At 42.1% G+C, this 25,968-nt stretch overlaps 1 protein-coding gene across 2 annotated transcripts in view; it reads left to right on the plus strand.

The window, feature by feature from the left end:
* LOC144692360 (nardilysin-like) overlaps nucleotides 1–23,724 on the plus strand; it is a 114,064-nt gene extending 90,340 nt beyond the window's left edge. For both annotated transcript variants that reach the window (XM_078561110.1, XM_078561111.1), the window contains 6 exons: nucleotides 7,881–7,933; nucleotides 10,986–11,069; nucleotides 13,027–13,117; nucleotides 17,402–17,518; nucleotides 21,604–21,693; nucleotides 22,799–23,724. In XM_078561110.1, the coding sequence (XP_078417236.1) occupies nucleotides 7,881–7,933; nucleotides 10,986–11,069; nucleotides 13,027–13,117; nucleotides 17,402–17,518; nucleotides 21,604–21,693; nucleotides 22,799–22,996 (633 nt within the window). In that variant the 3' untranslated portion in view covers nucleotides 22,997–23,724. The remainder of the gene's footprint in view (nucleotides 1–7,880; nucleotides 7,934–10,985; nucleotides 11,070–13,026; nucleotides 13,118–17,401; nucleotides 17,519–21,603; nucleotides 21,694–22,798) is intronic.
* Nucleotides 23,725–25,968: the final 2,244 nt, after the last annotated feature.

Consider the following 25,968-nt stretch of genomic DNA (forward strand, 5'->3'; position numbering starts at 1 on the left):
TTTGGAACTGTCAGTTTTAATCCCATTTGAAGACCATCAATACCTTTCCAATTCCCCATTTAACTTTTTTAGAATTTCTGCTTCAATAAACACCTGTAGTAGAAATTGTTCACTGTCCTAATAACTGTGTTTTTAAAAAAAACAATTCCTGTAACATTCCCTTTTGTTCCAGTGATCATTGTAGATCACAAACATAATATAGTGTCTATGGTTGTAATTTTCCCATCTCGCCCATGGTGGGTTTCGTGGCAGACGGGAGTGAAGAATCCAGTGGCAGGCAAAAAGTCGCAAGTCCGCCGTCTTAAAAGCATATCGCAATTCTCCCAATGGTGTGTTCATGGCGGGTCGGTTATCCCACTGACTAGTGGCGCGAATGCCATTTGCATTCCTTAGCATGTCATGAATGCTCATTAAAACAGCTGCTCACTGGAATCTTGCCATGCCTTCCAATCTTCCGTCACACCAGCGGGAAATTATGTCAGCCTCAAACCCGTTTGACAAAGGGTCACTTGCACAAGTCGGATCTCAGTTCACAGGTAACTTCAAGGTGAGTGGAACATATCTGACATAGGTCTTGTTGCAATGAAAGCCACTCTGTTGGGGTGTAGGGTTGGATTGCTTCTTCTCTTTGCTTTCATTGCCCTGAGGAACACCACTGTGCTGTGGTGCTAATGCAGGCCTACTTTCAGAGACTAGCACTTCAACTGGGGGTGGGTTGTAAGGCGAGAGTCACCTTGATGAACATGAAGGGGGGGCAACAGGGAGGGAAGGCAGTGGAATGGCAGTGAGAGGGAAGGACAAACATGATTGGGGCAAGGTGAGAGTGACTGCCCTTGACATCAAGGCCGCATTTGACTGAGTGTGGCATCAAGGAGTCCTAGCAAAACTGCAGTCAATGGGAATCGGGGGGAAAACTCTCCACTGATTGGAGTCATACCTAACACAAAGGAAGATGGTTGTGGTTGTTGGAGGTCAGTCATCTCAGCTCCAGGACATCACTGCAGGAGTTCCTCAGGGTAGTGTCCTCAGCCCAACCATCTTCAACTGCTTCATCAATGACCTTCCTTCTATCATAAGGTCAGAAGTGGGGATGTTCGCTGATGATTGCACAATGTTCAGCATCATTCATGACTCCTCCGATGCTGAAGCAGTCCATGTCTAAATGCAGCAAGACCTGGACAATATCCAGGCTTGGGCTGACAATGGGCAAGTAACATTCGTGCCACACAAGTGCCAGGCAATGGCCATCTCCAACAAGAGAGAATCCAACCATCTCCCCTTGATGTACAGTGGTATTACCATCACTGAACCCCCCAGTATCAACATCCTGGGAGTTACCATTGACCAAAAACTGAACTGGACTAGCCAGGTAAATACTGTGGCGATAAGAGCAGGTCAGAGGCTAGGAATCGTGCGACGATTAACTCGCCTCCTGACTCCCCAAAGCCTATCCACCACCTACAAGACACAAGTCAGGAGTGTGATGGTATACTCCCCACTTGCCTGGATGAGCGCAGCTCCCACAACACTCAAGAAGCTTGACACCGTCCAGGACAAAGCAACCCACTTGATTGGCACCACATCCACAAATATTCACTCTCTCCACCACCGATGCACAGTAGCAGCAGTGTGTAGATCACAAGATGCACTGCAGGAATGTACCAAGGCTCCTTTGACAGCACCTTCCAAACCCACGACCACTACCATTTCAAAGGACAAGGGCAGCAGATGGATGGGAACACCACCACCTGGAAGTTCCCCTCCAAGTCACTCACCATCCTGACTTGGAAATGTATCACCGTTCCTTCATTGTCACTGGGTCAAAATCCTGGAACTCCCTTCCGAACAGCACTATGGGTGTACCTACACCACATGGACTGCAGTAGTTTAAGAAGGCAGCTCACCACCACCTTCTCAAGGACAACCAGGGATGGGCAATAAATGCTGGCCTAGCCAGTGAAGCCCACATTCCATGAATGAATAAAAAAAACAGGGAGATTTGGGGGAATGGCAGAGAGAGGGAAGGGCAAACACGATGGGGGCAATGGGGAGGGAAGGTCGTGGAATGGCAGAGAGAGGGGGTTGGAGGCCTTTCCAGGGTTGTCCTCTAACCTCTCTTTGCCGCAGAGGTCTGCTTAGAAGAAAAGGAAGACCACCTCCTTGTGATGAAAGCCAATGGCTTCATTAGCACTGTTAAAGGGCTACTCAGAATCACAGTCGTTGCATCTCAAGAGTAACACATAGGAATGCAGAATATGGGAATGCAGGCAATAGTGAAGGAGGCACAGCTGTATCATATATGGCATTTCATCAGTGAAAGCCTGTCGTGTTCATCAGATGTGACACTCCTAAAGGGCCAAAGGGCATCCACTCATTGACCATGAGCACCTGAATGGTCATTAATATGCCACATCGGAGATTGGAGCACAGAGCTAGGTTGGGTCACTCAACTCATTTAAATTTTAGCATCCCACGCAAGGCTCAAGATGTTACATCTGCAATGCCATCTTGGTCACCTCAATGTGTGTGCTAGTGTTTCAGGGACAAGGTGACATCAGCATGCAAGTAGGGCAGGGAAAACTGGACCCTTACAGTCTCCAAACATGTCATCTTCTGAGCTTTGTTTTCTTGCCCCTTGGGTCATTAATGTCTTCAATGTTTCTTTACAGAGAGAAGGCCTCCTGAGTCACTCCCAGGTGCCTGAGATTTTTGAGGGGCCATTAAATCTGCAGGGATGGCTGCTTGGGAATAAGGGGTACCCACTGAAATGCTGGCTGATGACACTAGTGCGTTGCCCTCAGAGTCATTCAGAGGAGAGGTACAATGCTGCTCACAGCTCCACACGCTCCCTTATAGAGCAGACCATAGGGCTTCTGAAGTACGTTTCAGATGCTTGGACCACTCAGGTGACTCACTCCAATACAATCCCAACAGGGTTTCCCGCACCATTGCTAGTGTGTGGCACCCTTCACAACCTGGCAATGCAAAGAGGTGACCCCCTGCCAGAGGATGACTTGGAGGAGGATGAGAGCTCATTGGAGGAAGAAGATCTGCAGGGCCAAGAACCTCTGGAGACTGCTGAGGGTCAGTATGAGTGTGATTATGCCATGGAGGATGGAAGACATGCGAGATGTGCCTGTGATATTTTAATCGCTGACAGGTTCCAGGAAGAGTGAAGTCAAGTGAAGGAATATGGCAACATCTCTCTAGCCCTTGATGCCACGTTTTTTCAACTCGGGGCATGTCCACCCACTTGCAGCGAGAATGAATCCCACATTCACACTTGACTCATGAATCGCCAGGTTATGATCTTTGCTTTGGTCCCTGGGGCCCCGTGAATGAGCTCACTCTGGGAACTGAGAGCCCACTTAGGAACAAGAGCGATGCGAGAGTAGACTTGAAACCTTCCTTGCCATCTAATTATGGAAATACTGCTGTGACTGAGATGTGGACATGCCTAGAGATCTCCCCTTTCCGTGCATGTCTTTTCTTCTGCCACTACCACTGAGTAGACTCAAATGCCGCTAGAATATGAGTGCTGATGAGCCACTCTCGCTCAATGGTATTCTTTGAGGAAGAAGGATTAGAAACGCTTACATCACACACTTCCAATAAAGATTTAAACACATCCCCCTGACATCACACAAGTGTGCGGAGACTAGTTCAACTAAAGTTGACATCACAGGAATGTGAATCTCTCAGTGGGACACTATCACTGTGTGGAGGAAGGCTAAACCTCGAAATAAGACGATTCCAAAGTACAAAATCGCAACACCTTCAGTTGACAGGAACATTCACATAACTATCAATGTATTAACAAAAGTACAATTGATTTACATAGCACACCCGTGACCCAAAAGTGACATCAATTTTTCAACTTTCCTAGTGTTACACCTGGGTGCAGCCCCTGACATCAGCAGAGGTGGAGGCAGCCTGCTGACTTCTACATCCTACATCCTGATGTCTGTGATTACCTTGGCAGACGTCCTCTGGTGACCAGTGAACTGGGGGGGCTCTGGCCTGATGAGGGTCACCTGCTCAGGGGCAGAAGTGCCCTTTGTGGCCTGAGAAGCTGGAGTAGCTGGGGTCACGGGCAGAGAGGGCTGTGAGCAGCTGCACACCCTTGGAGTGTCCTGAGAGGAGGCCCCCAGGGTGTTCGGCTGATGCTTATTCCCCCTGTGGGTGCCCGAGGGCCCTGGGCTGACTCCTGCAGGAGATGGTGCACCTGGAAGGGGGTCAAGGTGTCTCATTCCCCATGTCGTCTACATCCTGATGGTGCCCACCAGGGTGTGTGGCCATGGAGTGCAGGGCCGAGTGCAAATTGGCAAGAGCTCCTGGACCAAGTTCTCCATAGTGATCACCAGCCTTCCCATGGCGACCTCGAGGCGTTTGCATGTCGGAGCCATGACATCAGACAGAAAGCGGCAGACTCCTCCGTCGTTCTCTCTAGTCTGTTGAGCGACTGCCGAATCTCTGCCTGATGTTCTGCTGCCTGTCATTGCATCTACAGCATAGATTTGGCGGCCGCTTCCAGAGGCTCATCATCTGACTCAGACCGAGTGGGTGGCTGGTCTCCAGCAGCCCTCTGAGTGCTGGAGACCTGGACTGTCCCTGCCTCCGACTGCTGCGGGAATGTATCAGGGAGGTGTTCCCCAGAAAGTGAGCATAAACCTAGCCTACATCTGCACCCCACTGTTGTGTGTCACTCTGAGCTGGTGGAGGGTGTGTAAGCGTGCCTTGACGGTCCTTCTGGAGCTTCCTCCTCTGATGAAGTCTTGGGGCTTGCACTGGTGGTGCTGGACTGGCTAGGGTGTCTCGATCTGCTAGTGTCTAGAAAATAAAGCTTCAGCTAATGAGCATGAGCTAGATAAGACTGCACGTGACTCACTGTGAATGTCAGGATTTGATGAGGTAATGGAGCTGTGATCCGTACTGGGTTGGTGAGAGAGGCTGATCTCCCCTTCCCCACAGGAGTGATCCCTGTCCTCCCTAGCCAGCTCGGCTGCAGCCTCCTCGAACTCAGTGAGGGCAATGACGTCAGCCGTCCCTCCCCCGGGTGCACTCGCTCACGCCTGTTGTGTGCCAGCTTGGCCTGTATGAAGAAGAAAGAAAGGCATCTGATAAGGGATGGAGCAGAGGTTGGGTAAGATTCATGTCCCTTGTGGGTGGTGAGCACTCCCCAGAAGGGCCAAAGGATGGAGCATGAGCAGCATGACAGATGAGATGGTGGTGATGCGAAAGTCTCAGTGAGAGAACGAGTGTTGATATGTGTCCTCTGCTAATAGCCATTTGAGTGCACGATGCCATGATGAGAGTTTGACATTGGAAGGTGTTGAAGAATGACTTACCCTGGCAGATCATTCATCTCTTCCTGCACTGGGTGGCACTTCAGGCGTGGGTGCCAGCCGCACTTACTTGCTCTGTGACTACCTCCCAGGCTGCTGTGCTCCCTACAGCCATTCCTGGGATAGAGCACTTGCCTGTGCGCCTGCACCCCTCTGATCAAGACCTGGAGGGCCTGGTGTGTGAAGTGGGGTGCTGCCTTCCTGTTCACGCTCTCAGCCTTTCTCTTCTGGCTGCCAGACATCACTGGTGGGCTGGAGGGAGTGAGATTGTGTGTTGGACTGTCGTTTAAATATGGCTCCCGGACCTTAGAACCTGCCAGCCTCTGCATAATTAATGAGGCTCCAAGTGCAGAATCAGGTACGCGTTGCTGCCATTACAGACAGTGGGCTGGGCGCTGCTGAAACCACCTTCCATCGCACTTAGTTTCATTATGGGAAAATTCCACCCTGTGTATCTTTTTTGGGCGAGACCCACTCGCTACCGGGAACGTCTAGTTCCACCAAAAGTCAATGGACTTTTTCCTGTGCTGCCGCATCCTCCACAGTGGGTCCTACCACGGTGGGGCTGGAAATCTTGGCATGGATATGTATACACAGGAATGCTTGGATACATAAGGTCGCAAGACGAAAATAGTGGTTCAAGAGAAGGCACACTACCAGCTTTTTAGGGTAACTTGGGATAAATGCAACCTTGCTAGCACTACCTGCTTTGCAAGGACAGTTTTTTTTTTAAAGAAAAAAAAGTTCCTTCTTAAAATATTTCCAACCTGAACCATTTATTTCATGGAACTCTTCTATTTCCTGTTCTGAAATCAATTTTCTGTCCAACAACTTACTTTCTGTTTCCTGATCTATATATTTAGCCATTAATTTCTCTTGTGGGATCCTGTCAAATGCTTTTGAAAAAACAAATGTGTCAACTGCATTTCACCTGTTCACTATTCAGTATTGTCATAGAAAAAATTGGGTTGTTTATACAAGACATTCCTTTCCTGAATTAATGCTCATAGTCCTTTCAGCAAGTTAAAATTTTCCAACTGTCCATTGTTAACGTCTTTGGCCAGACCCCCAAGTTGTTGGTAGGATCTGGTTAGGGACCAATGATCTTTTGGTTTAAAGTAGATAAAGTTTTGAGATTCAAAACACTTGCTCTGTGAAGAAAGCCACAAGATTCCATGGGTTTTGAAAAACAGAAGTAAATTTTACTATACAAGGTCAGAAAGATAAAACAATTTACAATCTCTATCTTATAATCTAACGTTCAAGATTAATATGAGGTACGTGTAAATGAACAGGCAAACTGTGGCCGACCACACCAAAATGCATAATAAACACCAAAACAGATTCCACAGATTTCTCAACAATCCACCCAAATTTGGGGTTGAGTAACACTGAGTTAACCAATCTCAGTGAAAGAGATGAAGTTTCAGGAGAGATTCCAATACTCACCTTTTGAAGATCTCACTTTGGGAATTTTCTCCAAAAGTTGCTCCAACTTGGCTGGCTTCATTGACAGCCGACCTTGCAGGAACTCGTGTTCCCAGATTCCATTCTCCTGGATTCCCAAGTACACTCAAACATCAACTGACAAGCACGATGTCAACTCTTTGGCTGCGCCAAGCCGAACACTACTGCTCCAAAGGGGTAACTTTGCCCCAGTGGCCCACAGCACGGAGTTACCAAACTTCAGCTGCCTTCTTGAATCTTTAGGACTCTTCAATTTCCTCTTCAATTACTAGACTCGGATGGCATCAACAATGGCTCACCTCGCAGGCTTTCATAACATCACCAATTTGATCTCTTGTCATCTAAAACATTTTCCCCAAAATTTATGTGATACTGATCTACAATTTATTTTTAAATCTATTTTTGAGAGATGCAAGTCTCATGAAGCAAATGAAGTACAGATTCATTACATTGGCCTCATCCAATTGCCCTCGCGTCACATGTAAAGATCGTGACATCTCGACACATCTGCGATTTCCAGTATGTGTCACTGGTTAGCAAACAGGAATAGCAATGCTAGTTGATTTTATTTACTCTCCTCCCTAATCAGGGTAACTGAGGCTTGTTTTATCAGCTAATTCAGCCCCAAGCTAGAATTCAAATTTGGGACCTTTTGTCTGCATCTAATTAACAAGAATTGCACTTCAAATCAGTCGTCTTATGTTTATGCTGACATATAGCCAAACCTCCATCCGTGAGGTAGATTTTACAATGCAAGGATTTGCAGCTGTTCAAGAGGGAAATGCACTGTAACTTTCTAAGGCAACTAGGAATGGGCAGTAACTGTGTCCTTGCCAGTAACACTTGCATCCCAAGAACAAAAAAATGAATAAATCCGCACCAATTTGGTATACTCATTTCAGTCATATTTGCTGAAATAGAAGTCGAATTTTAGGTCCAACCCAAGTAAACATTTATCCCGATTAGTTGTGTGAAAGTAATAAAAAATGAGTGTAAAGGGACCTGAAGTCATTTATATACTTCATAGGGTATTTTTCTTTTGCTGAGATTTTTCTGCTTTGATTTCAGATGCACATGGAAGAGCCTTGCTTTGATTTTCTAAGGACAAAAGAAACTCTTGGGTAAGTATTTTTCTCCTCCTGCTTAATAATGTGCATTTTATCTGGGTTTCTGCTGGCCAAGAGAGTCACAAAATACTTAATACTGTAGAAAGCCTAGAGGAATATAGAAAATACAGGATGAAGTAAAAATGGAAATTAGGAAAGCAAAGAGTGGATACTAAAAAATCTTGACAGGTAAAATCAAAGAAAACACAAAGATGTTTTACCAGTACATTAAGTGCAAGAGAATAACTAAGGAAAGGGTAGGGCCTATCAGAGATGTACATGGTAAATCTCTGATGCTGAAGGTGTGGGCAAGGTTCTCGATGAATACTTTGTCTCCGTCTTCACTAAGGAGAGGGCTGATGTTGATATTCTAGTTAATGAGGAAGAGTGTGAAACAGTAGATACAATAAGCTTAGTGAGAGAGGAAGTACTGGAGGGACTAACATCCTTGAAGGTGGATAAGTCACCAGGGCCGGATGGATTGTATCCCAGGCTGTTAAAGGAAGCTAGGAAGGATGCTCTGAGGATCATTTTCCAATCCTCACTAGATACAGGCAAGGTTTCAGAGGATTGGAGGTCTGCAAATGTTGTAGTATTTAAAAAGGGTGCAAGGGATAGGTTAGAAAATTATAGACTGGTCAGTCTGACTTCGGTGTTGGGCAACTTATTGGAATCAATTCTGAGGGACAGGATAAACTGTCACTTAGAAAGGCATGGGTTGATCAGGGACACTCAGCATAGATTTGTTAGGGGAAGATTGTGTCTTACTAACTTAATGGAATTTTTTGAGGAAGTAACCAGGAGGATTGATGGGCGTATGTTGTCTGCATGGATTTCTGTAAGGGCATTTGACAAGGTTCTACATGGCAGACTGGTCAGAAAAGTGAGATCCCATGGGATACAGGGGAAGGTGGCAAGTTGGATGCAAAATTTGCTCAGCCCCAGGAAATGGGGTAATGGTCGATGGATGTATTTGCGAATAGAAAACGGTTTCCCGTGGTGTTGCACAGGGCTCAGTGTTGGTGCCCTTGATGTTTATTCTATATATTAATGACTTGGACATGAATGTGGAAGGTATGATTGGGAAATTTGCAGATGACACAAAAATTGGCCGTGTATTGGATAGTGAAGAGGATAGCTGTTGTCTCCAGAATGATATCAATGGTTTGGTTGAGTGGGCAGAAAAGTGGCAAATGGAATTCAATCCGGAAAAGTGTGAGGTAATGCATTTGGGGAGGGTAGACAAAGCAAGGGAATACTCAATAAACGGGAGGATATTGAGAGTAGTCGAGGAAGTGAGAGACCTTGGAGTGCATGTCCACAGGTCCCTGAAGGTGGCAGGACGGATGGATAAGATGGTAAAGAAAGCATATGGAATGCTTTCCTTTATTGGATGAGGTATTGAATACAAAAGCAGGGATGTAATGATGGAACTGTATAAAACACTGGTTAGGCCACAGCTGGAGTTTTACGCACTGTTCTGGTCACCACGTTATAGGAAGGACATAATTGCTCTGGAAAGAGTACAGAGAAGATTTACAAGAATGCTGCCATGGCTTGAAAATTGTGGCTATGAGGAAAGATTGGATAGGCTAGGGTTGTTTTTCTTAGAACAGAGGGGGCTGAAGGGTGACCTAATTGAGGAATACAAAATTATGAGGGGCCTAGATAGGTAGACAGTAAGGGCTTGTTTCCCCTAGCTGAGGGGGTCAATTACCAGGGGGCATAGATTTAAGGTGATTGGCAGAAGGATAAGAGAGGACATGAGGAAAAACTTTTTCACCCAGAGGATGGTGGGCGTCTGGAATTCACTGCCTAAATCGGTGGTTGAAACACTCAACTCATTTAAAAGGTACTTGGATCTGCATCTCAAGCACTGTAACCTGCAAGGCTACAGACCAGGTGCTGGAAGTGGGATTGAAATGAGCAGCTAGTTTCTTTTTCATCTTTTTCTGGCCAGCACAGACATGTTGGGCTGAATGGCCTCTTTCTGCGCCATAACTTTTCTATGGTTCTAAGATTTTTTTTGAACTTATTGAGAAAATAAGATGAAAGAAGTAGTCCAGTTTGCCATGAAAGCTGAAAAGAGTAAATGAGAAGTCTAGATGAAGTAGAAAATAATGGTTAAATGATGTCAAACTCAGGTTTTAAAAGGAAAACTTGATAAATGTAAGGTGTTTCACAGGGAATGGGAAATTATGTAGTTAATTCTTGATCCTAAAACATTGGGAATATAGGGGTATACAAACGTGTCTGGGATGGTGTAACTGGAGCTTAAAGGAACAAGAGAAGAATGTTGAGTGGAGCACTGAACATAGTAGTAAGGAATCACCTTCCTGTACCTAAACTTTCTTAATGTGGGTCCCAGCTTCCATTTGATGCTGGAAAGTTAGATGCGTGTAGTGTAGTTGAAGCACAAAACTTTCCTGTGCTGGTTATAAACTGTAAATTAGAAAAATGAGAATCAAGAATTTAAAATGAAAGGCAAACTGAGTAGAACTAAGATTTTTGTTAACAAAGATTCTTTTAAAAATGCATGAAACTATTGCACTAGTAAAGAAAGCATTGATTAATAAAGGAACACTGAAGAATTTCAAGCCTTTGTGCATTCCTTGTTGCTATACAATCAGGAGATACCAGTTCATTGGATTTGTTGATTTCAAGTCGTCTGGAAAGGTTTTGAAGTATTTTTGACAAGTTTCTGGTTGAGAGAATTTGGTAGTAAGTTTCAGCTCTTTAAGAACTTCTACTCATGCTCATAACACTGCTGTATCTATCCTCAGGTTTATATATCTCAGGTTAGTGACTGTATAGGTATAGAGGTACAAACTAAATAATTGTACTTGAATAAAATTATCTTATTGAATCAATTTCAGTCAAGACTAACATGATGCTACATGGGTTACTTAAGACTTGTGGCCTCTGGCTTATACCTTAATAAAAGCCTAACATTGCATCAATGTTCCTCACCATTAGAACAAGCAGCTGAGGAGTATTTATTGGCTTGTTTATTTTATTATTTTAAAAGAGTGGCTTTCTTCATATAGTTTTATGTCCTGCACTTCAGGTACCATGTGTATCCTTCTTGCCGAAATACCTCTGGAATCTTGGGATTTTCTATAACAGTGGAAACACAGGCAACAAAGTTTAGGTGAGTTTATACTGTGCATTATCATTAAATCTTTGGGTCACTGAAGATTACACTGACTTTGAATATTAATTTTGGTCCAAGTAGTGTCAGATGAAATGACCACCCCACACCACAATCACAAATTTGAATTAGGAGGGACTGAAAGGAAGGATGTGATTGCACTGGAGGGAGTGCAGAGGAGATTCACCAGGATGTTGCCTGGGATGAAGCATTTAAGTTACGAAGAGAGGTTGGATAGACTTGGGTTGTTTTCGTTGGAGCAGAGAAGACTGAGGGGCGACCTGATTGAGGTGTACAAGATTATGAGGGGCATGGATAGGCTGCATAGGGAGCAGCTGTTCCCCTTAGTTGAAGGGTCAATCACGAGGGGACATAAGTTCAAGGTGAGGGGCAGGAGGTTTAAGGGGGATGTGAGGAAAAACTTTTTACCCAGAGGGTGGTGACGGTCTGGCATGCACTGCCTGGGAGGGTGGTGGAGGCGGGTTGCCTCACATCCTTTAAAAAGTACCTGGATGAGCACTTGGTACATCATAACATTCAAGGCTATGTGCCAAGTGCAGGTAAATGGGATTAGGTAGGTAGGTCAGATGTTTCTCACGTGTCGGTGCAGACTCAATGGGCCGAAGAGCCTCTTCTGCATTGTGATATTCTGTGATTCTGTGAAAGGCCTTTTTCAATCTTCTGCCCCCTGTCACTGTCTCTTCCATTCCAAATTTCCATCTAGCTTCTGTATTCAGTTTTTCTTGCTCAATTTTTCATTTTTATATTTTAGTGAGAGAAAAATTGAAGCAGGCACAGAATAGGTTGTCCCTGCTGGAGGTGTGCCCAAGCAAGAGGACATTGGGGAGGATTCATGTAGTGTTTATGGGCATTTTCTATTGTCTATAGGTTGCATTGGGTCACCCTAAACGTCTGACTGAAGAGATGAATAGGCAATATGCTCGCACACCTCTACCAATATTGTTCTTGCTTCAGTGCCTGTACAATTGTAGTAGGGCTGAGGTTGTATAGGAAATTTTAATCATCGTCCTACCACTCCTGACAGTGTGTTTAGTATCAATGCATGACATCTCTTGGGGAGATAATTTCTTTTAAGTAAATGCTTTACTTGCTATGGTGAAAAGGATCATTGCAGCAGAGCAGAGCACTTCTTCCAATTATTAACCCAGTGTTGGCAGCAAGTAGTCCCAGGTCAGATAGAGCACAACCAGATGCAAACTAAGATGCCGTTTTACTGTGCTCAGCAATGCATCTATGCTCCCACTTCAGAAGAGCACCCACTATTTCACCAGCATGAATTTTTCCCACTCTCTGAAATTAAATCTTGTTTTAATATATTGTTGAAAAGATAGTATTGGTTTTATATTAAAATTAGATTTAAAGTGTAGTGCTTTGTTTTACATTCAATACAGCGTGAAGCCTTAATTTATTTTTCAGGTAGTCTAGATTTTATTTAGCAATATTGAAATATAAAAGTAATCATTATTACCTAGCTGAATCATTTTACTTTTTAGATGAAATATATTCTAATGCAGATCAAATGTTGTCTAATCTTTGTTTTTATATTGAATTATCTCTTTGAGATCTGCCAGTTTAACGTCTTTGCAAGCCAAAAATTAACTTATGCCAATGCATAAAATAGCAGTGTAAATTTAAAGTGAAGGCTCAGCCTGAATCCAAAGTGAAGAAGTGTGAGGGGTGAGTTCCCATCGCTTTGTGACACTGCACCGAGTGTCAAACCTCATTTACAATACACTTGGGGGCTGTTGGACTCCTTGACGTTTTGTAAAATCATCTTGTATTAATTCAAATAAATTGTTAATTTCATAGAAACTTCCTCTTCCCCACTCTCAACTGTTACGTTTTAATGGAATTTTATATTTTCATATACTGCATCCTAATTTTTTGAATACCATTGTGATTTAGTGATATTAATTGTATTTAAAACCTTAAACAGCACTGAATTGGTAGACAAGAAAATTGAAGAATTTCTTAACGGCTTTTATACAAAGCTAACAACAATGAGTCAAGATTCCTTCTCTACTCAGGTGAGGAATGTTAACTATATTACAAAGAGTTCAGACAAAACTTTATATGACCTTGAATGAAGGTCAATTTTTCTGCTTGGATCTCATCCATTCAATAAATCTTTTTTAATGAAAAAAAATGATTGCAACTGTTACAGAAAAATGACAGAATAAATGTATCTTCAGTTTTATACTATTTCTCATCCATATGCTTTCCCTCCGCGATATCATCCAAAGACACAACATCTAGTTCCATGACACCCAGTTCTACCTCACCACAACCTCTTTCAACCGCATCACTGCCTCTGTTGTTTGACTGCTTGCCTACATCCAATCCTGCCTGAGACACAAATTCTTCCAATTAATTATTGGGAAAATTGAAACAATTGTCTTCTCCCCATGCCACATACTCTGTCTCCTAGCCAATGATTCTGTCCTTTTTCCCTGGGCTGCTTGAGGCTGAACCAGATTGTTCGCAACTTTGCTGTCCTATTTGATCTGGAGCTGAGATTCCAACGCTAAAACTACCTGCTTTCACCTCATTTAATCACCGTCGCTGCCTCTCCCTTAGCCCTTCTGCCATTGAAACCCTCGTTTTTGCTGCTGTTACCTCCACACTCAAGGATTCCAGCTGGCTTCCCATTGTCCAACCTCCAGGAACTTAAGCTCATCCAAAGCTCTGCTGCTGTAACCTAACTTGCACCAAGTCACCTGAGTTTATAGACCTACATTGGCTTCTGGTCCGCCAATGCCTTGATTTTAAAATTCTCACTCTGGTGTTCAAATCCTTCTATGGCCTTGCCTCTCTATCCCTGTAGCCTTCTTCAGTTCTGCCATCTTCTGGGAATTCTGTGTTCCTCCAACTATGGCCTCTTGTGCATACACTCACCATGAGCTCTGGAATTTCCTCCCTATAACTCTGCCTCAGCAACTCTCTTGGTCATTTGTCCTAATATGTCCTCCATTGACTCAATGTCAACATTTGTCTGATTACGTGCCTTCGAATGTTTTCCTATGTTAAAGATGCTAATATAAATGCAAGTTGTTGATTCACTCAACTTTGAGTTGATCCTCCAGTGATGGCTGAAAATTTTAAATACTCCTTTTGTGGGTCACTTGAGGATCATTCTTTAGAACTATATTACTAAAGACTTTTAAGTTTGTATTATTAGCTTTCATGAATTCTGAGTTTGTGTAGATTTTCATCATTGCTGTTTGTAACTTGAACAATGGATATAGTTTTATTAGGGTTTGAAAATAAGCCTGAATTACAGTAGCTAAAAATATATTAACAGAATCCAGCATTTGGCCATTGTTATTGAAACTGAAAATGCACCGGAACACACTACAATGGTACAAATCTTACAAAAATTCCTCACTACTTGACAATTTTAAAATTTCCCACCCAAGATAAAGCATCTTTTCTCAAAATATACTCCCTCAGATCCCAATTGTCATGAGGTAAAATTCAATCACCATGAGACAAGAACTTCCCCACACCCTCTCTTGCCTTAGTCAAAGTATTTGAGACTGCTGTCTATTGTGGTTTCAGGGAATTTGATGAAGTCAGAAGATTTATCAGCAAATCTTGGAAGAGAGGGAATTTTTCTTTGCCAGCTTAGGTTCTGACCCGGGCTTCTTGGTCCTTCATCTGAGGTTCATCCTGTCTTTAAAGGATTTGAAGTTAATGTAACAAATTTGCATCTAGTACTAGGGCACCATCTTGATTCAGCAAGAATTATTGAGAGCCAAGCTAAAGATACAGCTTTCTCATCCATTTGGAATACCATTAATCATAAAATAATTAAAAGATTCCCACTGTATATGGTTGTGAATGACCTTAGTGTTTTTCCAGTTGTCCTGGAGCTTAGATTTGATCTTTGGCAATAAACCCTGGAGCCAGTCCAAGTTCTCTTCTCTGAAATAGATCAGATATATCCTGGATGGTATTCTGGGCTTTTTGGTCATAATCAGGGTCACATGGAAAAGTAATAGTGTCCTTGCTTTAAAACTAATTAAAATTGTTTGAAGCAACAGAATGATCCTTTTTACCAGGTTTGAGTTTTGCTATTCATATCCAAGTTCAGACACCAGCTGTAATAAGGATAGTTATTCAATTATTTTCCTTCATTGTTTTGGGGAAAACAAAATAATTTTGCTTCCATCTTTTAATTATTCCATTACACCGATCCTTTAGAATTCCAACTTTCTTACAAACCATGTTTTTTTTTTTCATTTGTTCTTGCAATGTGGGTGTTGTTGGCAAGGCCATTATTTATTACATATGCCTAATTACCCTTGAGAAGGTGCTGGTGAGCTGCCTTCTTGAACCCTTGAGTTCATGTGGTGCAGATATACCCACAGTGCTGCTAGGGAGGGAGTTCCAGGATTTTGACTCAGCAACAGTAAGGGAATGACGATATATAGTTCCAAATCAGGATGGTTTATGGCTTGGAGGGGAACTTGCAGGTGGTGATGTTCCCATGCATCTGCTGCCCTTGTCCTTCTAGTTGTAGAGGGCATGGATTTGGAAAATGCTGTTGAAGTAGCCTCGGTGAGTTGCTGCAGTGCATCCTGTGTCTGGTACATACTATTGCCACAATGCACCACTGATTGAGGGAATGAATGTTTAAAGTGGTGGATGGGGTGCCAATCAAGCAGGCTGCTTTGTCCTGGATGGTGTCAAGCTTCTTGAGTGTTGTGGGAGCTGCACTCATCCAGGCAAGTGGGGAGTATTCCATCACACTTCTGACTTGTGCCTTGTAGATGGTGGACAGACTGGGGAGTCAGGAGGTGAGTTACTCGCTGCAAGATTCCTAGCCTCTGACCTGCTCTTGTAGCCACAGTATTTAAATGTCGAGTCCAGTTCAGTTTCTTGGCAGTGGTAACCCCTAGGATGTTGATGATGGGAGGTTCAGTGACGTTAATGCCATTGAATGTCAAAGGGAGATGGTTAGATTCTACTTGTTGGAGATGATTATTGCCTGGCACTTGTGGCGTGAATATCATTTTGCCATTTATCAGCCCAAGCCTGAATGTTGTCCAGGTCTTGTTGCATGCAGGGACGGATTGCTTCAGTATCTGAGGAGTTATGAATGATACTGAACATTGTGCAATCATTAGCAATTATCCCCACTTTTAGGAAGGTCATTGATGAAGTGGCTGAAAATGGTTGGGCCTAGGACACTACCATAAGGGACTCCTGCAGTAATATCCTGGGACTGAGATTATTAACATCCAACAACCACAACCATCTTCCTTTGTGCGAGAAATGACTCCAACTAGCGGAAATTTTTCCCTTGATTTGCACTGACTTCAGTTTTGCTCGGGCTCCATGGTTCCACACTTGGCCAAATGCTTCCTCGATGTCAAGAGCAGTCCTCTCACCTCACTTTTGGAATTCAGCTCTTTTTTGTGCATGCTTGAACCAAGGCTGTAAGAGGTCTAAGGTTGAATGGTCCTGGCAGAACCCAGACTGAGTATCGGTGAGCAGGTAATTGCTGTGTAAGTGCCACTTGATAGCACTGAAGATGACATCTTCTCTTACTTTTCTAATGATTGAGAATAGTCTGATAGGGTGGTAATTGTCCAGGTTGGATTTATCCTGCTTTTTGTGGACAGGACGTAGCTGGGCAATTTTTCACATTGTCCTGTCGATCCCTGTATTGTAGCTGTACTGCAACAGCTTAGCTAAGAGCTTGGCTATTTCTGGAGCACAAGTCTTCAGTATTACAGCCCATGTCCTTTGCTGTATCCAGTGCCTTCAATCATTTCTTGATATTGTGTGGAGTGAATTGAATTGTCTGAAGACTGGCATCTATGATGATGGGGACCTCAGGAGGAGGCCAAGTTAAATCATCCATTCGGCATTTCTGGCTGAAAATGGTTTGGCCTTGTCATTAGGCGCCCCATCATTGAGGGTGGGGATGCTTTTGGAGCCTCCTCCTCAGATTAGTTGTTTAATTGGTCCACCACTATTCATGACTGGATGTAGCAGAATTGCAGAACTTTGATCTGATGAATTCTAAGATTTTTAGGGAAGGCTAGTGAACCTTTAGAAAACACTAGCCACAATTCATAATAAATGCTGATTATATAATGCCCAAGTCAAATGTTCAAGCTGCAAATTATTAAAGGGAAAGGTATATTCCAGTGGTTATCCTTCCTTCCCTCTTTCCCCTTTAATTTGAGGATAGCTCAAATTGAGAAGTACTATACTTAGTGAGTAAACAAAGATTTCAGACGACCTGCGTTCAAAATTAAATATTTCATGATCACAAACTCTCTTTTTTTGTATTTTAACAGGTTACAGCTTTGATAAAGCTTAAACTGTGTGAAGATACACATCTAGGAGAAGAAGTAGACAGAAACTGGGATGAAGTTTTTACACAACAGTATCTCTTTGACAGGCTTAACCACGAGGTAATAAAATAAAATATTTAGCATGAATAAGAAATTTAAGAAAGAGTCAAGCTAATTAAGTGTACTTGACTCGACAGAGAATCATATTCTAAATTACTTCCAGTTTGTGCATTAAATTTTGTTACTTAAGAAATTAGAATAAGTATTATGAAAACATGCCATCATCTTAGTAGTAGACCACACCACCTTCATTTTACAGAATTTAGAAATGGAAAGGCTATTGACTATTGCTTATAGATGTTAGATTTTAATTCAGGAGAGAATTAATAGGACGGGTATTGGAGAATGCTTTAAACTTCCCTATTTCTTTTGTGCTTTTTATTCGTTGTTCAGTTTTTTTCCATTTAACTGGTGACATTCTGCTCCTTACTTACTGCAACTGCCCCGCTGGCCATACTTTTAAATATGTCTCCTTCGAAACCACCACAATGGCAGTTTGGCCTTTATCACCAAAACACAGCTTGTTCTTTCCCCCTAATCCTCTGGCACCTTCTACTTATTGCATCTCACTTTGTTCCAACACACTCACATCTGCTTTAAATTCCTTGTTTTCAATTGGCATCCTTTGTTTCTACCTGTATTATTTGTCCTTGGGCCTCCACATGGAGCAAAATCTGATCCTTAATGATTTCAATCTCTGTCTCAACTCACTAACCTCTTCCACCTCATCCTTCATATTAACTTCCCTGCCAAAACCTTCCCATCTCATGAGGCTTCTCTACTCACATAGTCTCAATCACAAAAAAAATCTGACCACTTCCTCTCTCTCCCTTTTATCCTTCTATCCCTTCTAACCCAGCTTCCCTTTGTGTACATTTCTGAGGTGGAGGTTGGTAGGATGGGTGGGATTCTCTCCGAAGTCAATTAGAACTGCACTTTTAAACTCCTAATTGTGCAGCCTTTGATCTTCCATTTGTCATAATACTTCTGCAGCTGTAGATCTGCTCAGCAATTCATTCACTGTCTGCCTTTGATACCCATGTCCTGAGTACAAACTGTACACACACTCATCTTGGTTATCTCACTCTTCTCTCCCATATGTCTTAGGAGCACAGACTAGAATGCACTAGCATACAAGTGGCTTAACCATCCATCATCAGACCTGGCTTAATTACATCAAACCTCATCTGCCAAAACCACTCACTCCAGGATTATCCTGGATGGCAAAGATAATCCCTAGTTTCTTCTCTCCATTATCATGTATCTTTAGATTCAAGCACAGTACTTTAGATGTGGCCTTACAGAGCAAATGTACAATTCCTTTAGATTTGTACAGTATTCTCCCTTTACTGCAGTCCAGTACCTTACTTGCTCTTACTGCACATAAACACTATTGATGGTTTCATAAATTTATCCATGGTAATCCTTGTATATTAGCAGCATGCTTTACTACTGTTCCATTCAGTATATGCTCACTTCTCTGATTCCTTACTCCTGTACTAATTATTTTACACATATCCCAGACTCTGAGCTTATTTTAACATGGTGACTCAAAAAAATAAGGCTAAGGATGATTTGCTCAAAGTTTTCAAAATATTAAGGGAACAGGTCAGATAAGGGAGGAACTATTTTCTATTTCCACTCGTTGGAAAGTCTAGGACAAAGTGGGGCATTGTCTAAAAATTAGAGCCAGACCTTTCAGGAGTGGAATTAGAAAACACTTCTTCATGCAAACAGTGGTAGAAGTTTGGAACTCTTCCACAAACGGCAATTGATACTAAATCAGGTGTCAATTTTAAAACTGAGATTGATAACTTTTTGTTAGCTGAAGGTATTAAGCGATATGGGACAAGCACAGGTACATGGAGTTAGGTCACAGATCAGCCATGATCTCTTTGAATAGAACACGCTTGAGGGGCTAAATGGCTTACTGCCCATTCCTATATTCCTAATTATTTGTCCAGCAACATGGAACCTTCCTCTAACAGGCTCTCCCCAGCAAAAAAAAACTTCTGCTCCTGTGCAAGAAAATAGCATTGAATCTTCTCTGTGCCCTCTGGCATAGAGTGGATTCTGAACTTCATTCCTGGGGCTATGCAACTACCTTAAGGAAGATGATTTTAGCAGGTTAATAGTGGAATTGTTGGGATCTGTTAAAAATCACAAGCACAAGCCAAATTTACATTCAGTAAAAAGGATGACCAATGAGCCACAACAAAACTGAACAGCAGCCTTTTCATGGCACTGTCCAAGTATATCCAAAGCCATCCCACTGCTTTCCAGCAATTGTTTGCAATTAAGAAGCTCTTAAAGAGGACAAACTCCCATCCATACCTGAGATTATCTTTGCCCATCTGATCCTATGTGTAAACCAAAAAATAAAACCAGTAGAAGCAAAAATTATCCTGCATTTCCATTAGTAGCTTGCAAGTGTGATTTGTGGAAATCCTGGTAATAAGCAGGGACATGATCCCATTGAGTTAGGTGAGCTGATCCCTCAAAAGTTGGGGTCTCATATATGGCATTTGAAGTTGGGAGATGTCTTAGTTCGTAACTTGGTTATTGATCCTGGACTAGACTCTCAAGGTTTTGGTATGATCCGGACCAGTAACCTTTGTTTAAAGTAGACAAAGTTTGAGATACAAGACGCTTGCTAAAAGAATAAGGCCACAAGATTCCACGGGTTTTAAACAAGCAAAATAAACTTTACGATACAAGGTCAGAAAGATAAAAACAAATTACAATATCTATCTTCTACTCTAACATTCAGGGTTCATATGAAGTACACATGAATTAATAGGCATATGTGGTCGAACATGCCACACTGCACACTAAATAGCAAATATGTCCAAGACAGATCCCACGGATTTCTCAGCTACCCATCCAGGCGTCAGTAACCACTATGAGTCAACTAAAGTCGTTGGAACACTGTCTGTCTCTCTCTCACATGAGGGATTCCACTCTTCACCTTTGAAGATCTCGCCTTGGAATTCTCTCCAAAAGTCACTCCAACTCGGACGGCCTCAACAATTGCCCACCTCGCAGGGTTTCAATCTTGTCTCCCGAGGCTCTGTTCCCCTGGATTCCTGAGTCTGCACTCCAGCACCAACTCACAAGTGCAACTTCAGCTCTTTGGCTGTGCCGAGCAGAGCACTACTGCTGCAAAGGGTTACCTTCATCTCAGTGGCCCACAGCACGGAATCACCAACCTTCTGTTGCCTTCTCAAGACCTCAAAGGTTTTTCCTGAGCTCTCACAACTTAAAGCCTGGTAACCATAGCACTTTTACTGACTGGAACCTCTTTCTTTGCTCCTCTCCCCAGGGGTTCCTACCAGTGGGTGGCTCCTTACCCGGTTCTCTCTCTCTCTCTTTCTCTGTGGGACCTCTCCATGTTCCTTCTCTGGGATCTCTACCTGTACCCTGTCTGGGGCTCCTCTCTGACTAAAAAAGAACTGACTGCCTCTGAACTGTTGCTTACTGACCCTTGAACTTATCTGAGTGACCTATCAAAACACTCCCAGAGGGGTCCTGCCCTTGTTACTAGGCAGGAACAAATGTAACAAGCATTCAAGTATTAGAACATCCTGTACTTAAAGTTACAATCTCTACAGGCTGCTACCGTATACAGCTCACACGAATACAGAACAGGGCTGCTTTGAATAGAGTTTCTCCGCTTTACTGATGGATGCCTTGATTAGTTTCTGTAAATGCAATACTTAGTGTTGTTGCTGTTCTAATACAAAAAATCACAGCAGCCAGTTTGAACAATTTTTTCTGTATGTTTTGATACAATATGCAAATTCTATTATATTTTTGCATTATCCAAATTTTGTATATCGAAATGGTTGAGTGCAGGCCTCCCTCCCTGAATCTTTCCTGCTACCATTTGGTAATTGATCACTAAGATATGTGAGAAAATGTGGACTTGCACCAACACACACCATCCAATGTGTGTCGGAGCACTAACCACTTCCATAGTACAATAGTTCTAGAAGAAATTGCAGACTGCAGGCAAGTGCGGAGAAAATTTTCTTAGTTGATTTTTCTTTATTAATATTGATTCAGAATTGCCCTATCAAATTTACGATTGTATTAAAAAGAGCAATAAATGTGTTACTATCCTGATATCTTTTTTTTTCTCACAGATTCAAGCTCTTAAGTCATTTACCAAATCAGACTTGGTCAATTGGTTCAAAGCCCACCAAGGACACAAGAGTAAAAAACTTAGTATTCATGTAAGTCAGTGCACATATTAGATTTGGTCTTAACTTTAAATGATCTCTAATGTATAATACCTCATGTGTAGGAAGGTATTTCTTGAAATTTGTTTTAGGTTGAATGAGATGCCATAATAGCAAAGTGCAAACATTTTTATTATTACTAAAAAAAAGGCCCACTTTTCAATGATTTAGTGCATTTCCTCAAATGCACTGGTAGTTGAACCATGCAATTAGAAGAATTTCAGTTTTAATCAATGGAAAGATATCCTCCTGTGCTATCCAGACTATTCCAATCACAACTGTAAATCAATGTTGAAAGGATTTGACGGAAATTCACACACTTGTAAAATATAGTCCACAAAAATTATTTTTATGTATTATGAGCATTATGGACCTTTTTCTATGTTCGTTCCTGAGATGTGGATGTTGCTGGCTAGGCCAGCATTTATAGTCCACCCCCTAATTGCCCTTGAGAAGGTGTGTGGTGAGCTGCCTTCATGAACCATTGCAGTCCGCACCCAAAGTGCTGTTAAGTGACCCAGTGACAGTGAAGGAACAGCGATATAGTTCCAAAAGGTGGTGTGTGACTTGGAGGGGAACTTGTATGTGGTGGTATTCTCATGCATCTGCTGTCTTCGATGTTGTTGCTATTGTTCAAAGTAGGGGCCACTGTGATTTTTTAAAAAATCACATTTTGTTTTGTAAATGAATTGTTCACTGCACAGTAGTGTTCTAACAAGATTAAAGATAGAAAACCCTCAACACAATGCTTTTCCAAATCTCATTCCTCTCCCAGGAATGTATCCTCCATTTCCATTTTATTTCTGTACTGTAAATTCAACCATACAGATTACAATTAATGAACACTACTGCTAAGATTAGCTTTTAAATTCAGTTTTAAGAACTTGAAGTCTGTTCCAAGATTTCCATCCTCTTCATATGCAGCTTTACTGAAATCAGAAAATGCGGACGATACAATGTTGTGATTTCCATTGATTGTAGAGGATGAGTAAGTGCTGTAAGATGCCAGCAATAGATTGAAATTTGTTTTTTGATATTTGAGTAACTTTATTGGAGGAGATCTTACTGTACTAATTCCTGTTGCTTTGGTGTTTCACAGGTGATTGGACAAGGGCAACATGAACCAGATTTAACTCCTGCCGACTCAACCTGTGAATCCAAGTTCACCCGTGGGGAAGCGTGTCAGCTTATTTTTGTACCTGTGTCCCCTCAGATGGAACATGCAACCCCCATTAATAATATAACTGCTTTCACTTCAAAACTCAAACTTTACCCTTTTCATAAAATTTTGAAATGATGTTTGTCTATTGGAAAAGGTCACAGGAAGAATATGCAAGTGTTTGAGAATATGCAGTTTACATGTAAAATTAAATCCTGATTCTTGGTGTTTTGCTTTGAGAAAAAGGAGTTCCACCATAAATTGGTGGAATTTCAGGCGTAAGTGTGTCAATATAACTAGCTAATTTAAGAGTGTATTTTGAGGTCTCTGTACTTCACTGATCACCTAATAATGATGCAGTTGCATCAAGATTTATTGAGGCAAAATGCTGTAATTATTTGGATGATAGTGCAGTTTGGTTTATTACCTCACTTTTTGAAAAGTCACTGAAACACTTTGGCAAAGCATTCTTTTGAAGTAGGAGGATGTATTTTATAAGTGCTGAATGTGTTTGGCAGGCTTGTTTTTAACTAGTGGGTTTTGGTTGAGAGGAATATGGAACTTATACCAGATGGTTGCCTATTTTGTTCAAACCTGCCTATTTAGATCTCACCAGTTTTGAATAGGAAGCAATCATTGGTTTATTCAGCTGTGATGAATTCTCCAACTAGTTGGTGTTTTCAAAGACCAAACTGATGCATTTGCAAAAAAAAAATCCATTAAACAGAACTTTAAGTGAATTGTTTTGGACCTGTATTGTTTGTTTTAATGCTTTATAATTTTGGTGGGGGGGAGCACGAGAGTTTTAGTTTTCATGTATTAATTACTGGTTCTGTAACTGGAATAAATATGTCCCATACAGTAAAGGCAGTTGGTATGTTTTATTTAAATTAATAACTGGTCTGTCTTTTCTAAACATCAGTCTAAAACTAGATCCCAGCAAGAATCAACTTGAACATTTTTTTGGTGGGGTGGGGGGGGGGAGGTGAAGGGAAAGATTTAAACACATTGAAGAACAGCTGATAAGTGTACACAAATATGGATGTGATTTCTTTAGGATAAAAGATTTTGGATTCTGACATTTTTAAGGTTCGTTTTGAGCTGCTGGAAGTTCAGGGTATCAAACGGAATTATTTTATCATGGATAAGGGAGTATCTTTTCATGACGACAATTTTTATTACAAGGCTGCAAAGTTTTTGTCCCACTCTGCACATACAAAACAAATTCTATCAAAAAGGTTCTGGAATGGAGTCAGATTCACGATTGTATAAATGTCCTGCACTTGCCAATTTGCATTGTCACTGCTGCAAAATGACTTCATTCATCCTGTAGTTAACACTGCTCTGTTTTCTTTTCATGATTTTTCAAAACCTTTTCAGATTCATCCATCTCATATTGTCTTTTCCCAACAGCCTCTGATCAAGTGCTATCTATATACAGTTGAAAAATAAAGCTCTGCAAGGTTTTGCTTTGTGGTGCTCTATTACCTGGCTGTGGAGCTGGGCTACGAGAAATTGGTTCAAAAAAGTAGCTGGCATTTCTGAGCAAGATGGGAAAATAAAAGCAAAACACTGCAGATGTGGGAAATCTAGAACAAAAACAAAAATACCTGGAAAAACTCAGCAGGTCTGACAGCATCTGTGGAGAGGGATACAGTTGACGTTCCGAGTCCGTATGACCTTTCATCAGAACTAAGACATATAGAAATGATTTGAAATATAAGCTAGTAGAAGGGGGTGGGACAGGAGAGCTTGATAGGGCCAGTGATAGGTGGAGGCCAGGAAGAGACTGCCATTGATGTCATAGACAAAAGGACAAAGGGGTGTTGATGGTGGTGATATTAGCTAAAGGATGTGCTAATGGGACATTAAGGGAAGCAAGCTAGTAGCAGATGGCCCTGGTGTGGGTTGGGGGGGAAGGGATCGAAATGGGCTAAAAGGTGGGGATGAAACAATAGATCGAAATAAATTTAGTAGGAGGGAAGAGAAAAATAGTTGTAAAAAAAAATTATAAATTATTGGAAAAAGGGGGATCGGAAAGGGGGTGGGGATGGCGGAGAGAGTTCATAATATTGAGTTCAATAATTTCAGATCAAGTCCGGAAAGCTGTAGAGTGCCTGGTCGGAAGATGAGGTGCTGTTCCTCCAGTTTGCGTTGAGCTTCACTGGAACTTTGCAGCAGGCCAAGGACGGACACGTGGGCATGAGAGCAGGGTGGTCTGTCTGCAAGCATGACCCAGACTTCCCTGTCGCTTGCCATTTCAATACACCACCCTGCTCTCATGACCACATGTCCGTCCTTGGCCTGCTGCATTGTTCCAGTGAAGCTCAATGCAAACTGGAGGAACAGCACCTCATCTTCCAACTAGGCACTCTACAGCCTTCCGTACTTAATATTGAGTTCAATAATTTCAGATCATGAACTCTCTCCTCCATCTCCACCCCCTTTCCAATCCCCCTTTTTCCAATAATTTATAATTTTTTTTTTTACAACTATTTTTTTCTCTTCCCTGCTATTTTTAAATTTATTTTGATCTATTGTTTCATCTCCACCTTTTAACACATTTCAATCCCCACCCCACCTGCACAGGGCCATCTGCCACTAGCTTGCTTCCCTTAATGTCTCCATTAGCACATCTTTTAGATAATATCACCACCACCCCTTTGTCCTTTTGTCTATGACATCTTTGGCAGTCTCTTCTTGGCCTCCACCTATCACTGGCCCCCTGCTGAGCTCTCCTGTCCCACCCCCTTCTACTAGCTTATATTTCATCTCATTTCTATATGTCTTAGTTCTGATGAAAGGTCATACGGACTCGAAACGTCAGCTGTATCCCTCTGTGCAGATGCTGTCAGACCTGCTGTGTTTTTCCAGGTATTTTTGGGAAAATAAATTATTGGGCATACTCCTGGAGAGGGTTATTCCGCTCCCTTGATCTTGTGTTTCACTGAAATTCAGTTGTTACAAGAGAGCCACCAATTTAGTACTTTTCTTATGACAAACCTATATAACTTGGAATAGGTAACTTGTGTCATTTGTGAGGATCCTTGCAATAGATTATTCTTAGCTGTAAATGAAATTGCTGCGCTGTAGTGGTACATCAGTGTCCT

Source organism: Cetorhinus maximus, chromosome 17 (assembly GCF_964194155.1).
Source record: "Cetorhinus maximus chromosome 17, sCetMax3.hap1.1, whole genome shotgun sequence".
Taxonomy (NCBI): Eukaryota; Metazoa; Chordata; class Chondrichthyes; order Lamniformes; family Cetorhinidae; genus Cetorhinus; species Cetorhinus maximus.